General features: G+C 52.9%; 2 protein-coding genes across 6 annotated transcripts in view; both read right to left on the reverse strand.

The window, feature by feature from the left end:
- The window catches only part of Megf8 (multiple EGF like domains 8), a 43,040-nt gene extending 39,885 nt beyond the window's left edge, over nucleotides 1–3,155 (reverse strand). Inside the window, exon 1 of the mRNA XM_003464538.4 lies at nucleotides 2,204–3,155. Coding sequence (XP_003464586.1) covers nucleotides 2,204–2,384 — 181 coding nt within the window. The 5' untranslated portion in view covers nucleotides 2,385–3,155. The remainder of the gene's footprint in view (nucleotides 1–2,203) is intronic.
- Nucleotides 3,156–3,870: 715 nt separating this feature from the next.
- On the reverse strand, nucleotides 3,871–13,850 carry Tmem145 (transmembrane protein 145). 5 transcript variants are annotated; one of them, XM_063252842.1, is made up of 15 exons: nucleotides 13,359–13,710; nucleotides 12,518–12,592; nucleotides 12,328–12,405; nucleotides 12,159–12,245; nucleotides 11,972–12,073; nucleotides 11,796–11,880; nucleotides 11,614–11,685; nucleotides 11,437–11,505; nucleotides 10,966–11,046; nucleotides 10,806–10,884; nucleotides 10,579–10,672; nucleotides 9,740–9,912; nucleotides 7,992–8,112; nucleotides 5,142–5,348; nucleotides 3,871–4,208 (listed from the first exon to the last, which is right to left on the reverse strand). In XM_063252842.1, the coding sequence occupies exons 1-15, from the start codon at nucleotides 13,476–13,478 to the stop codon at nucleotides 4,128–4,130; spliced, it is 1,524 nt and encodes a 507-aa protein (XP_063108912.1). In that variant the 5' UTR covers nucleotides 13,479–13,710; the 3' UTR covers nucleotides 3,871–4,127. The 5 variants fall into 5 exon arrangements, with proteins under 5 accessions (XP_063108912.1, XP_005008521.2, XP_063108910.1 ...); XM_005008464.4 differs by having other exon boundaries at nucleotides 4,184–4,655; nucleotides 13,359–13,657; XM_063252840.1 differs by lacking the exon at nucleotides 12,518–12,592 and having other exon boundaries at nucleotides 4,184–4,655; nucleotides 13,359–13,798.
- Nucleotides 13,851–14,465: the final 615 nt, after the last annotated feature.

Consider the following 14,465-nt stretch of genomic DNA (forward strand, 5'->3'; position numbering starts at 1 on the left):
TTTGAATGATCTGTGACCCTTACTAGGAATGTCCTCTGATTGCTCCTACTCATACCTCTGGTCCTAGCCAGACCTAAGCTAAGACAGATGTTTTCTGTGGGCCTGCCCACTCCCTGGGAATGGGTTTCTCTCCCTTTTTGGCTGAGAGCTCACAAAGGTAGAGCTGGGGCCTTTGCACAACCTGTTTCCTCTCTCTGATTTCCCTTCTGATTTCCCTTGGTCCTTTAGGTCTCAGCTCTGACATCTCCAAAGAGCAAAGCCTCTTTGCTCTCTTCCACTCTCAGCTGAAGTACTTCCTCTGGGTTCTGCCAGTCCCATGGGGCTCTTCCAGCACAAGCCACTCTGGGCTGCCACTGTCACTGTCACTAATGTGTTTCTCTCCCCTATTGGAATACAACCCTGTTACCAGGGACTGCTGGGGCTCTTTTGGTCTTCTGCTATGTCCTAGTGGCAAATAAACACCTAGCTGATGAATGAATGAAAAAATACTTTTAACTAAGTACTCTAAATGTAATAATAATAATAACCCTATTCTATTTACTGAGCATTCACTATGTGCCAGGCATCAGGCAACTTAATGTCTTATTTAATTCTAACAACTCTAGGAGGTGAGTACTACCATTATTAGGAAAAGGGACAACGAACCTCAGTGAAAAAAAGTCACCTGAAGCAAGCACCTCCCCTCCCTGGTAAGTGGAGGCAATGGGGCAGACTGCAGCCCTTCCAGGGGAAGAACCAGCAGTGTCTCCTGAGATCCACGCCATGTTGGAACTTAGGTCTCTGGGAAGCCAAGCAAGTACCTCCCCTCCCTGGTAAGCGGAGGCAGGGTGGTCCACTGCAGCCCTTCCAGGGGGAGAACCAGCAGTGTCTCCTGAGATCCACACCATGTTGGAACTTAGGACACTGGGAAGCCAGGCAAGCACCTCCCCTCCCTAGTAATCGGTGGTGGTCTAGCTGACTGCAGCCCTTCCAGGGGGAGAACCTGCAGCAGCTCCTGAGATCCGTGCCATTTTGGAACTGAGGATGCTGTGAAAACAAATGACCATCCTGCCTCCCTGCTAAGCAAGAGTGAACCTACTGCTACATGTCTTTTTTTGTTTGTTTGTTTTTTGTCGGTACCAGGGATCGAACTCACGACTGCCTGCTTGCAAGGCAGGTGCTTATGCCGCTGAGCTAAATCCCCAGCCCCTAACCTACTGCTACATGGCCTAGGGTCAAATATCCCACTTCCCCTATTCCCTCCCACCCATTAGCTAATGGGAACCAGAAATCTGAGCGTCTCCTGGGAGGTTGACCATAGCAAATAAGGGGGACTTCCTTCTACCATTTCTTTGAAGGCAAATATTTTTATTACTGTTTTGCTCTTTTCTGATTAATGGTACTGCTCTATTCAATATTCTGCTTTGATAAGTTCTATAGTGTTCTTTCATCTCATTTTGATATACATGATTGAAAGAACAAATATTATAAAGATAACAAAATATACTGTGATACCTATTACTGTTATCCCGGTAACCTGCTGTGAAGTTCTGTACCAATTTCACTGTACGATCTTAGTTGGCTTTATTCTGACTTATCTGTTTTATACTTTCAAAATAAAATTTTAAAAAAAGTCACCTGCTGGGGCTGAGTTCAATCCCTGGTACCGATAAAAACGAAAAAAAAAAAAAAAAGTCACCTGCTTAATCACAAAGACGACAGGAAGCAGAATCCAAACTTTAAGCCAAGTGATTGGACTCAGTGCTAGAGGTTTTGGTTGTTTTGTTTTGTAGTAGTGGGGACTAAACAAGGGAGCCTTCACAATGAGCTACACTCCAACCCCTTTTATATTTTTATTGAGTCAGAGTCTCGCTATAATGCTAAATTGCTCAGGCTGGGCTGAAAATTACCATTCTCCTGCTTCAGCCTCCCAGATTTCTGGGATTACAGATATGCACCACCACACCCAGCTCGGTCTTTAATAATTACTCAGCATTCCCCTCAGTTACTTCTGGTTTGTACTTGTCAAACTGGGTTTGCACACATCTCCCCCACCAGACTTCCAGACCTTCCAGGGGAGGGTCCAGGTTGGCTGCAACCCTGGGTGTCCAGCATTTTAGGGCACAAGCCCTGGACAAATCCGGGGTCTAGGAATGTATTGAATGGATGAATATACAAATGAATGAACTAGCCATAAATGTGTGACCCACGCAGCCCCACTCACCCTCGATAAGCCATTCGCAGTTGCCATTGACGCTGTAGTTGCCTGCGCCATCCGTCACGAAGCCTGGCGCCTCCCGTAGCACCTGCCGCTGCCCCTTGCAGTCCCCTGCCAGGGCCAGAGGCGACAGCAGCACCAGCACGGCCAAGGCCAGAGTCAGAGCCAGAGCCCGGGCCAACGCCATTCCCGACTACCACCACACTGACCCGTAAGCCAGGAAGGACCTAAGAGACCCGCTGAGGACCCTCCACCAGCGTGAGGGCATGCAGTGCGACCTCTATAGGCACAGCATGGCCTTGCACACCAGGGAGGTCCCGAAGACGCAGTCCCTCGGAAGGGAACTGCCGCTGTTGATGGGCTCTGCAAATCGAGGGGCGGGCTCTATAGAGCCATGAAAGGCCCTGTATATGGGGTCGTTATGGATGAGGTCGACCCCTAGGGACCATAAGGGTCCTCTACAGACACGGGTTTCCATAGAGGAGTCGACCCCATAAACGGTGTCCCGCAGTTGGACTCCGGCCGCTGAAGACCAAAACAGACCTTAAAGACGAAGGGTCACCAGGGGAGAAGGCCTCTACCGCTCGGCAGAGTCCTCCATAAAAGGTGTGGACTAGCACCCGCCAGGCCCGGACCGGCCCAGGTAGACACCTCCGGCTGGGGGCGGGGCGCGAGTGGGTCCCGGGGGCGGAGCCTCGCTTCAAGCGCTTGGGCCCGGATTCCCATAGGCGCACTCCCTTCGCTCACCCACCCGTGCCTCCCTCCTGAGCCGGATGGGCCGGATCAGAGAGACTAGGGGATTCTCAGGCCAGAGTGGCCCAAAGAAGACCCGCTGGGAGGGCCAGGGGGCGGGAGTCCCGAGGCCGCTCTGGAAAAACGCGCGGAGAGGAACCGAGTTGTTGCAGAGGTTCAGCTCAGAGCGGCCCTAGGAGGACTGCGGAGCGCCCAACTCCACCCCTTCGCAAAGGGAGACTCCCGGAAACTTCCCCTCCCATCAGTTTCCAGCCGCATGCGCAGCAGCGACCTCCTGGACCAGCGAGGAGGTTTGCGCATGTGCAATGTCAAGCTTGTAACCCAAACTCCGGGGTGGGTAAAACCTATGCTGGTGACTGAGCAACGCAAAATGCCCCCGGAGGGCGTCTCCATCGCTCAAGGTTTAAAAAAAAAAAAAAAAAAAACAGTGGTGCAAGATAGAGTTCTGCTAGCAGATTGGTATTTTATGTGATCCCAGATTCTGGGTCAATTTTAAGGTTAGGTTACTAGACCTTTTCCTCTGGACCAAACGCCATTTCACAGATGTACATACTGAGATCCAGAGCTTGAACTTGCTCAGCCTCATCACTAAGCACCATCAACATGTAAGAAAGATGAAAAAGAACGTGGGAGTTGGTAGCACATCCCTGTAAACCCACTACTCCATAGGCTAAATCAGAAGGATCGCCATAAATTCGAGGCCAGCCCGGGCTACATGGTGAAACTTTGTCTCAAAATAAAACCTAAATAAATAAATAATAAAAGGAGGCATGTCGGGCCCGGGCATGGTGGCTCATGCCTGTAATCGCAGCACTTAGGAGTCTGAGGGCAGCCTGGGCTACTATAAGCGAGTTTAAGGCCAGTCTGAACTACACAGTTAGACCCTGTCTCAAAATGAATAAACAAAGAAAGGAAGCATGTTATAGATAAAAACTCAATGAATCCTTTTTATTTTGGCAAGAAGGTTAAACGTCTCTCTGCTAGGGACACGAAAGAACGCCCCCCGGAATGCAGACTGGAGCAGAGTACGGTGGTCCGGTCACAGATCCGAGGGAGGGTTTCAGAGAGGCCAGCTTCACAATATCCGTGACGGGTGCAGTGGCTTGAGGTCGCACAGTCCTGAAGAGTCACGGGCAGAATCCCAGCGGTCTCGATGGCTGTCCAGAGTCCAGCAGGGTCAGAGGTCTCGGAGGGGGCCAGGGGGCCGAAGATCGCAGAACAGCGGGAGCCCAGAATCCGGCGCCGTTCGGGGCAGGGGCTGAGGGAGGGGACGGGGAGAGCGGCTCCCGCGGGACCGTTTGGCACAAGAGGGTTAGGGGTGGGACGCAACGCACCCCACTTGGGCGCTGGGGGCAGGTGGGGAGGGTCGTGGGACCTGGGGCGGGGACAGGGCCGGGGGTCCGGAGCCCAGCCGGGGCCCGGTGCGCGCCCATGAGGCAGGGGCGGACAGGGATGCTCAGACCGGGGGTGCAGGGCCCCCGGCCGTATGCATGCTGAAGTATTCGGTGAAGCCGGTGTGCGGCGCCGCCGTCGGGGGCACGAGCGGCTGGTAGGGCGGCGTCGGGCCGTCCCAGCCCGGGTCAGCCGCCTTGGGAAACCGACCGGGAGGGGGCGGGGAGGCTGCGCCCGGCTCGGCCATGGTCACCACGCGGCCCCTCGGGGCCACCGCCGCCGCCACCGCTGTCTCCTCCACCTGCTTCCCGGCCTGGGAGGGGGGTCAAGGTCAGTGGCCGTCCGGGACCCGCGGGGGGGCGGATGTGGCACCGAAGGCCCGTCCCCCTCCCCCCAAGAACCCCACCACCCTAAGCATGGGCACGTGTCAGTCAGGGAAGGAGTGGGTGGCGGGCCGCCTAGGCAGCGGAGCCAGGTACTCGAGGGGAGGCGTCGGAGTGCGCCTGGCGAACTCCGGCGGCGGCCGGGGAGCCGGGGGAGAACCACGAAAAGCGGGCGGCGGGGGCACGGCGCGTGGCGTCCGCGGGGGCGTGCGCAGGAGCGCCAGGACCCAGTCTGGCAGGGTGGGCGCGGGCGCCAAGGGGCGGTCGCGGCGAGGCGTCGGGGCGCGGGGTGTGCGGAAGGCAGGGGGAGGGCTCAGGCGGCTGGGCGCAGGGGGCGGCGGCGGGGCCGGGAGCGGGGTCAGGTACTCCAGGGGCGGCGCCAGCAGCTCCTCTGGCGCTGGGGCCGCAGGGCTTACGGAGGAGGTGGGCGGGGGGATGGAGAAGAGCTCCGTGAAGTTGGGCACCGAGTCGCTGATGAACGTCACGTTCCCATAGACGTGCTGTGGGAAGGCCTTGTCCGCCGACTGGCCGCCTCCGGGTCCCGGGGTTCCGGCAGAGGCGATTTGCGACGTGCGCACATGGTATGGGAAGTTCTTGTTGGCCGCTGACGGGCGAGTCATGATCTGGGGCAAGGGGTCAGCCACAGGTTGGAAAAGCCTAGCGCAGCCCAAAGCCTGCCCTTAAGTACCTGGGTCCTTTCTCCAGGTTTGGAGTCCTAAAAAGTATCCTCTATGTAATGGGGTTTGGTGATGCTTGCCTATAATCATAGCACTCCAGGAGGCTGAGGTTAGGAGAATTGCAAATTTGACCCCACCCTAATTAGTTTAGCAGCTGAGTGAGTCCTTGTCTCAACATATTTTTTCAAAGGGGCTGGCGATGATAGGCTGGGGGTGTGCTCAACAGAAGGCTCCTATGTTGATTCCCCAGTACCACACACACACACACAAACACAAACATACAGTGTCCCCTTCACTTCATCACATCATGCCACGCATACTTCGATGTAGCCACTCAAACTGAATTAGGTGCCTCCTGTGGGCTGCAGCTGTACCCTGAGTTCTGACCTTTCCCCTCAACACATCTCTTACTACTGTGCCTGTCAGCGTCCTGATCACTGGGCCATCAATGACTAGTTAAGATCCTCATCATGTGCTATCCAGTATGATAGCCACTGTCACATGTAGCTTAAATTTAATAAAAATTAAACTAAAATTTAAGCTTCTCAGCTACACCGTCCTACTCATGCAAGGGCTCATTTGACTATACTGGGAGACACAGATTATAGGATATTTTCATAAACACAGCTCAGTTACCAGTTAATAGTCTAGCGTGTTAGACTATTCTGCCTTCCTGTAAAGGCAGGAACTTGACTCTCCTGTTCCCTGTTGAATGTCCAGTGTATTCTAGAGCACATAGAAGCCCTCAGTGGATATCGGTGGAATATAAGGATATCACCATAGTCTGAAGCCATGAAGACAAGACAGTAGGTGTGACTTCACTGTCATTATCCAGAAGCCTAACGCAACCCTCTAAGGCTGCACCGAATGTAGGAAGCCAGTGAGTGGTGAGATGCCAGAGGTGCAAGGACACTGACCTGTACTAGGCTTCCCCCACCCACCTCAGCATGTACTGGGGATTGAACCTAAGACCTTTGCTTGGAGCTACATTCCCAGCCCATGGTTTAGTACTTTGGAGGTAGGGTCCTGTTAAATTAATTGCCCAGGCTGGGCTTGAACTTGTGATCCTTTTGCCTCAGGCTCCCAGAGTGCTGGGATTACATGTGTGGGCCATCATGACAGCTTTTAGGAAGGAAGCTACTTGAAGGTGAAATAACAGCAAGGGTACTTCTTGGCTCCATCACTCACTGAGTGTGGAATCTGGGGCACATTGACAAAACCTCCTGAGCCTCACTGACTGCCAAAAGGGATTACAATGCCTATTTGGAAAGATGAGAGGGTAGAAATGAAAACCACTGGTGCAGAGCCCAGCTGGGTACATGGTGGGTTCTCAGTGTTTCCTCTTTCTGTCCCTTTCACACTTCTTGCAGAGCCTCAAGATGTATTGGCCAGGGAAGGTGAGTGAGTCTGTACCTAAACCAGGTTCTGAGGTGATGAGTGGCAGCCTGGCCCCTTCCTTGGGCTTCTGGGTACTTTCCCTGCACATTATGACACATTATGGTTCCCTGGAACCATAGAAGCTGAGGCCCTCAGTGGTGCCTGTTTCCCCTTAGTGGTGCCTGTTTCCCTTTCTGGCTTCCCCTGATGTAACACCTTGTGGTTGACCAGCTAACATGCCTGCCGTGCCACCAAAGGCCATGGACCCCTAGCAGCTCATCACTCCTCTCTGGGCCTTCGTGTCCCCCTGTCTATGTACACTGCTATCCAGCCTGCCCTGGGGCTGCTCTGAAAATGGAAAAAGAGCAGGGGTAAATGCATATGAATATTCCTAGCAAGAAACATACAAGACAGGAGCCCTGGGGACAGTTGGTGGCTGGCTGGCTGGCTGGGTTGTCCCCAAGAAACTCAGATAGCTGGGCGTGGTGGTGCATGCCTATAATCCCAGCACTTGGGAGGCCAGGACAAGGAAATTATTGCAAATTCAAGACCAGCCTCGGCTATAAAGTGAGCTCAAGACCCTGTCTCAAAAAGACAAAAAAAGAAAAGAAAACCAAGAAGAAGATCCAACAGGATGTGAACCAAGATAAAGAACAGATTTGATGCCAAAACCCTTCTGATACCCAGTTCTGGACAACATTCTTCAGATCTAGGCCACCAGAAGCCACAGATGGTCCCACCCCAACTGCTTCTTTCTGAACAGTGACTTATGATGGGAGAATGGGAGGAGGGAGGACTTGGGGAGGACAATGGGGAAATGAAAGAGTCTGGGGACACAGTCAGGAATGGGAATGGGGATTGGGACAGAGAAAGAAAATGGAGTTGGGGGAAGAGGTCAGAGTGACAAAAAGCAGGAGAGAGGAACAGAAGATTAGAAAAGTGTGCTCTAGGGAATACAGCAGACTACCTAGCAGTCTGTCTGTATGCTACATGTATCTTGTTTCTTTTTCTTTTTTTTTCCCCTGCTGGAGCATGAACTCATGGCCTCACGTGCTAGGCAGATGTAGTGTCTTCTGAGTGATTAAGGGCTAAAGAGTTAAGGGGAGATAGATGGGTCAAGAGCTCAGAATAGAATGTTCGGTAGTTCAAGGGTAGGTGCCTCATGCATCTTCTGCCCTTCCATTTCCCACCCGACTGGACACATGTCCTTACCAGGAACACACCGTGGGCATACAAGTGAATCCCCAGCTGGATGCCATTGACAATCTTCTCCCGGGCCCACTTAGGGATCCCGAAATTGGCAATCAGTGCCATGACAGGAACCGCAAAAAACCTGCACAGGAGATATTGGGTGGATAGAAACTGCCTCTGGCTCCATCCCATTCCACAGCCCCATCTCCTTTGCCATGCACACAGTCCCAGACAGAACCCAAACTGAAGCCAGAGGTTGAAAGAGGACAACAATCTTACTGGACTGGGAAATTCTAGGAAGCAAACACTAGGTTGAATTTAACTGGGCTCTAGGCAGCTAATAGGAAAACAATTGATGTTTGATGATGGGACTATCAGATGATAACAATTAAGGAATTATTGAATGCCAGGCCTCTCTCTCTCTCTTTCTTTCTTTTTTTGGTGTTTTGTTTTGTTTTGTTTGAGACAGGGTTTTCCTATGTAGTCCAGAGTGGCCTTGAACCTACTATGTAGCTCAGGCTGGCCTCACACTAATAACAGTCCTGCCTCAGCCTTCTGAGTGATGGAATTACAAGTGTGTGCCACCACACCTGGGCTATTTTTAAGCCACACATATTCACTTAACTCTCACAATGGGTCTATGAAGCAGGTACAATTTCCATCCCCATGAACAGATGATGACACCAAGGCAGAAATTAATGGAATTATCTGAGATTGCAGAGTTTGTAAGTTTTACAGCCCCATATATTGCCCTATTTGTGCTCAAGAAAACCCTTTGCAGGAGATATTACCAACCACTTTATTCTGTAGGCGAGCAACTTGAGAAGTACTCTGCAAAAGTAATTTTTTTTCCAGTGGGAGAATGGAACCCAGAGTGCTATCCATGTTACACAGGCTGCAAGCACTGCACCACATTATCACCCTTATTTTGGTTTTTATTTCTTTGTTTAGTTTTTTGTATGAGGGGGTTGTTTTTTCTTTTTCTTTTTTTTTTTTTTTTTTTTTTTTTTTTTTTTTTTTTTTTTTTGTTTGAGACAGGGTCTTGCTACATGGCCCAACTGGCCTCAGACTTACAGCAATCCTCCTGCCTCAACCTCACAAGTACTGGCATTACGAGCATGTACCACTGAGACTGGCTCTTGTTTCATTTTGTTTTGAGACAGTGTCTTACTTTATAGCCCGTATTGGTCATGATCACATTCATTCAAATTCATGATTCTCCTGCCTCAGCCTCCCCACTGGCTAGAGTTACAGATGTGAACCACTGTCTCCAGCTTAAAAATGATTTGGGGGCAAGTCAAGAGCCTGAGAAAAGGGGATTGCCATGAGTTCCAGACTAGCTTGGACTATACAGTGAGACCCTGTCTCGGAAAAAAAAAAAAAAAAGAAAAAAGCAATAATTTTTTGTTTTTACAACACTAAAGGCTGAACCCAGGATGTTCCTACTGAGCTAATCCTTGTTTATTTACTTAATTTATATTTTGAGACTCAGTCCCACTAAGTTGTTAAATTGCCAGGCTGTGCTTGCATTTTGATGCTTCTGCCTCAGCCCCCTAGAGTACTGGGACTACATGCATGTGCCACCATGCCATGGCTCTGAAAATAATTTTTTATTCTCACCTTTTTTTTTTTTTTGATTTGTGAGGATAATCTTTGTAAGTGGGGAGGTGGTAGATTTTGAGTGACAATTACCTGACTTGGAAGCCTGTCTTCCCTATTGAGGAGGGTCTGAGTTGGCATAGACAGGTTGGGGGCCCACCACATCTCACCAGAGGGTGTAGGCAGCAAAGAAGGGCACGTAAAAGGGTTGCTTCTCAGGGAAGTGGCGCAGGGAGATGAGCACGGCGTAGCAGAACCACACATAGGCTGCCACCTGCAGCCCGATGAGCCCGTAGCCGGCCGGAGACTCATATGTATACAGTACCTGGCCTGGATCGAAGAACTGGACCCACAGGACAGAGTTAATCATAGCACTGGCCTTCTGCCCTGGCCCCCACCACTGGGTACCCAGGGAACAGAGTTACTGGGTCAGAACAGGAGCATCAGGGAAGTCAGGGATGGAGATAGAAGCATATAGAGGTAGAGAGGACAAAAAAGCTAGGAAGAGGCAACATCGGCTATCTTGTGCCCAGCATGGGGACAAAGGCCTGCCATGTGCAAGCTTTTCCATTAGCATCAACTCAACAAGGAAAGTCTTACTATTTCCCATTTTATGAGGGGTGGGGGGAGACTGAGGCTGAGCATGAAGACCTTGACTAGAGCCATAACATGATACAAAGCCTCAGAGGATGGGTAAGGTCCTCCTAATTTTCAAAGAGGGAAACAGGTTTGGGAGTCATCACCCAAAGTCAGCCATCTAGGAAGTGGGAGAGCCAGTGAGGAATTCAGTTCTGTACGACACCTGAAGTCTTAGACACAGAGCTTAAATGTCACAGACAGAAGCAGAAGGAAAAGGAAGAAAGCTCCTGAGAGGAGGTCAAGGAATCACCCAGAGAGAAGAAAGCCAGGAAGACACCAGGTGAGGAAGGGCAGCAGCAGGGAGGTCAAGGAGAAGGAGGCCACCAATAGTCTGGGAAAGGAGGGACTTGGCAGGGGCTGGGGGACTCACTTCGGCCTCGTAGATGAGCAGCACCACGTGGGTAAGAGTGTACAGTGTCATGTAGACAGACAACTTCACGGAGCCGGAGTGGCTGATGCGGCCCCTGGCGGCAGCCCATGAGAAGAGGAAGCAGGGGTGGGGGTCGTCAGGGAGGAGGGAGTGGCCACCCCCCATGCCCACCCACCCCTACGCAGCTCCCCAACCCAGCCACCCAAGGAGCACTCCTGCCCGGGCACCGTGTCACCGTGAATCCCTTCCCCAGAAGGATGAGCATAAGCAGGAAGATGAGGAAGCTGGAGGAGAAGAGCAGCTTGGCTGGGGAAGAAAGAAGGGTTCAGAGATGGCTGGGAGAGTACCGCTCTCCCACAGCACTCCCACAGCTGACTCCATGCTCACCCAGGATCTTCACACTTTCATTGCCAATGCCATCGGTGGCATACTGACCCCAGTAGATGCAGAAAAACAGGAGGCTCAAGACTGGAGGAGCAATGGTCAGAGAGGGAAAGGACAGAAACTAGCTGTAGGGATCACTGTCCTATAGCACTGTGACACAGATGACATGAAGTCTACTTCATCCCCATTAGGACTCCAGATTCTCCACTACTATCTGCTAGATTCTGGAGTTAGTTGCCCCCTACCCCGCTTCCCTCAAACCTACAGCTCAAGGTCCTAGCCCTCCACCCATAAGCCAAGGAGTCCAGGCACCCAGCAGCCCTCCTTCCTCAGACCCAGAGGTCCAGGCCCCCGCCATTCATTCCCCAGGACCCAGGGGGGCAGGTTCTCAGCTCCTTCTCCCTTAGACCCAGATATATGGGTTCCAAGTCTCTCCTCCCACAGAACTCAAAAGCTGGGTAACTCTAAACCTACCCTCCACTCCTGCTGCAGCCATGAACATTTTGTAAGTTGTGTGGAGCAACTGACGACCTTTCAACAAATCTAGGAAGACATGAAAAGGCTGGTCACAGACAGAAGGGAGGGCAGCACATTTTCCATGCTCCACCCCCACACACACATCTCATACCCCCCACTATATGCTGAACTCACATCCAAAGTAACAGGAGAGAAAGAAGATGAGGATGAAGATAAGCAGGAAGGTCACATCTGTCTCCAGGATCCCTACGATTTGGTGGAAGGAAGAAATAGTTGATGGAGTGAGTATCCTCAGCAGGCACCAATTCCGAGCTCCCACAGAGATCCTGGCTCTAGTTCACCAGATAACTACTCACCAAACTCATCGGCTGAAAAGTGCCGTGTCCAGAAGGACTTGCCATTGGTGAGGACCATCTCATACTCCAGCTGCAGTCCCTCTCCCTATGGGGAGTGTGGAGGCCTAAGGGGGACCCTGGGCAGGCAAAGGGGTCCACAGGAGGAAAAGGACCAGCTGGCCCCACCGGCCACTTACCCCACACTTGCTAAGCGCGATGTACCACCACCTTTCTCGCACAGAGCGGAAGCTTCTACCGCTGGAGCAGCTCAGGTAACGTGTTCCCTCCTCTGACACCACCTGAGGGGGAGCCAGGACAAGGCTGAAGACTGTCCTCCATTGCTTGCCAGGCCCTTGACCTTCAGCACCTGCCCACTGCCCGCACCTGACAGCCTGACCAGGCATACTGGGTGGTAAGGTTGATGACCTGGTTGTTCTCTGGCCTGATCACTGACTCCTTGGCCAGGCAGTCCTAGGGAAGGCAGAGACAGAGTCACTCCCTGGCCATCAAGGACTTTTCTGTTCCCCTCCCCCTATAATCTCACAACCCTCACCTTGTCCCCTGCTTTGTACACAGCTGGCCACTGGGATGGGTCATCAAAATAGAGAAGGATGTTCTGACAGCACTTGGCCTGCAGACCCAGAGAATCCGAGGTTTGAGGGAATGTGAGGGGCTGGACTACCCTTGCCTTGAGGGCCAAGGGAGTACCCAGCCTCAGCTTGAAGTGGTTGGGGGAGACTCACCTCAGGGTAGCGGAAACGGAAGTCAAGTCGCCCGTAATCCGAGAGGAAACAAAACCTTGTCAGGAACACCCAGTCCTGGCAAAGCGGCCTAGTCAGACCCTCTTCCTAGACCTTTGAGAGCTCTCCTGGACTTCATAGACCTTCAACTTCTCTTCCCTACCCTCAGGTCCCTGGCTTCCCAAATACTGCAAGCCCAAGTCACCTTCATAATTCTTTCCAGATCCGTTTGCCAGGGGTCCAGGACTCCTACCATCTTGATTTTTTTTTTCCCGAGATGCAACCCCCACCACCACTAAGTTACCCTCCCCTCCCCTCAGACACTCCTGTCTCCATTTTCCAGGAAACCAGAGAAAGACCCTGGAGGGCAAGGTGACCATCTTAGCCACCTTTGGTCCCAGCCACCCTGCCACCCGCATCCCCCCAGTTATGCACACACACCTCCGCCCCACGGCAGTCCCAGAGACCATCCCAAGCTGGGGAATCTTCCAAACCGCCCCTCTCGGCCCTGAGCGTAAGGGTAGCTGAACTCTGGCTCTCTGCGGAGCAAAGACTGCTGTCCCTTCAGCACCACCTCGGCCTTGACCGGCGTCCCGCTCCGCTCTCCCAACTGGCCCCCTCCCCACCTAGCTCTGACCTCCATGTCCCCCATACACCCCCGGGGTCTGGCTTCAGCCCCGCAGCCTCGCATCTCCGATCCTCCGCTACCTGCTCCCCACCCGGCCGGCTGCGGCTCCCAGTTCCGCCGGGGGGGGGGGGGGGCAGGGGGCGGGGCGGCACCTGTCTCCGTGGTGCCCCCACCGCCCCGGCTGGCGGGCAGCTGGGGAGGGCCCTGCATGCTCACCTCCTTGGAGCTGAGGTTGCCCCGCACGTACTTGGCCCGAGCGCGCGGGGACAGTGGCAGCAGCAGGAGCAGAAGCGGCGGTAGCAGGCGGCGCAACGCAGGCGTGCACCGGGGCTCCATTCCGCCCGCTCGGCCCCGGCCCCGCTCCGGCTCCGGCCGGCGACGGAGGCGAGAGCGCGCGGGAACGGTCAGCGCGCCCCCGATTAAAGGGGCCGCTGGGTGCAGCCGTCCCCGCCCCTCTCTATCCAGATGGCCCAACCTGGTCGCTGCTCTCCCCACTAGAGAGAGGATGCACGTTTCCTATCTTTTGTCACCCGCCCCAGCTTCAATTCTGTCCTCTCTGGAGCCTTGTGGATGCCTTTGGTTCCCGTTGTTTTCCATTGAACTCAGTCCCACAAGCCAAGCCTCCTTCAGACTGCAGTCCCTCGGACAGTTCACAGCCCCCAGGCCTGAGCTCCGTTCTGACCTGCCCTCAGTGTAGTCCCCGAACTATTCTTTGACTACCCATTGATCTGTTCATAGTAGCCACTCCCAGCCTGCATCTTTGTGAAGTGCCTGCAGAAGAACAGAGGGCGAGCCACTAGCTCTAGGTCACACAACTCTAAGGCGACAGAGCTCTCTGCCACAACCACCATACCCGGCTGTCACTTCTTACCAGAGTGTGAAATGGGGTTGCTGTGAGATGAAGACAACCAGGACGATGTGTGAGACATCCAGGAGCATGCACTCAAGCTGCCGAGGTTCAAATCTCAGCATTGCCATTTTTCCCACCATAAACTGGTGACCCACTCATTCAGTCCAGTGATCTCCTAATCCAGCTCACTCTGTTCAAATCCATGCTGTGGTTTCTGAGGGCAACCAGGAGTCCTGCAAATTCCTCAGCTTGATCTTCCTGATAAGATTCCAATCAACATTCCCAGTTTCATCCCTCTCCTTCCACTGCAGAAAATTTGCTGCTGTTCAAAACATCATTTTTATTACTATTTACCACTGTTTTTAAGACAGGATCTCATTACATAGTCCAGGATGGCCTTGAACTAGATACTCAGTCCAGGCTGGTGATCCTCCTGCTCAGGCTTTTAAGTGCTGCTTTAATAGGAGTGTGCC

Source organism: Cavia porcellus, unplaced genomic scaffold (genome assembly GCF_034190915.1).
Source record: "Cavia porcellus strain 051 isolate PalLab524CR breed Dunkin Hartley unplaced genomic scaffold, mCavPor4.1 scaffold_7, whole genome shotgun sequence".
Classification (NCBI taxonomy): Eukaryota; Metazoa; Chordata; class Mammalia; order Rodentia; family Caviidae; genus Cavia; species Cavia porcellus.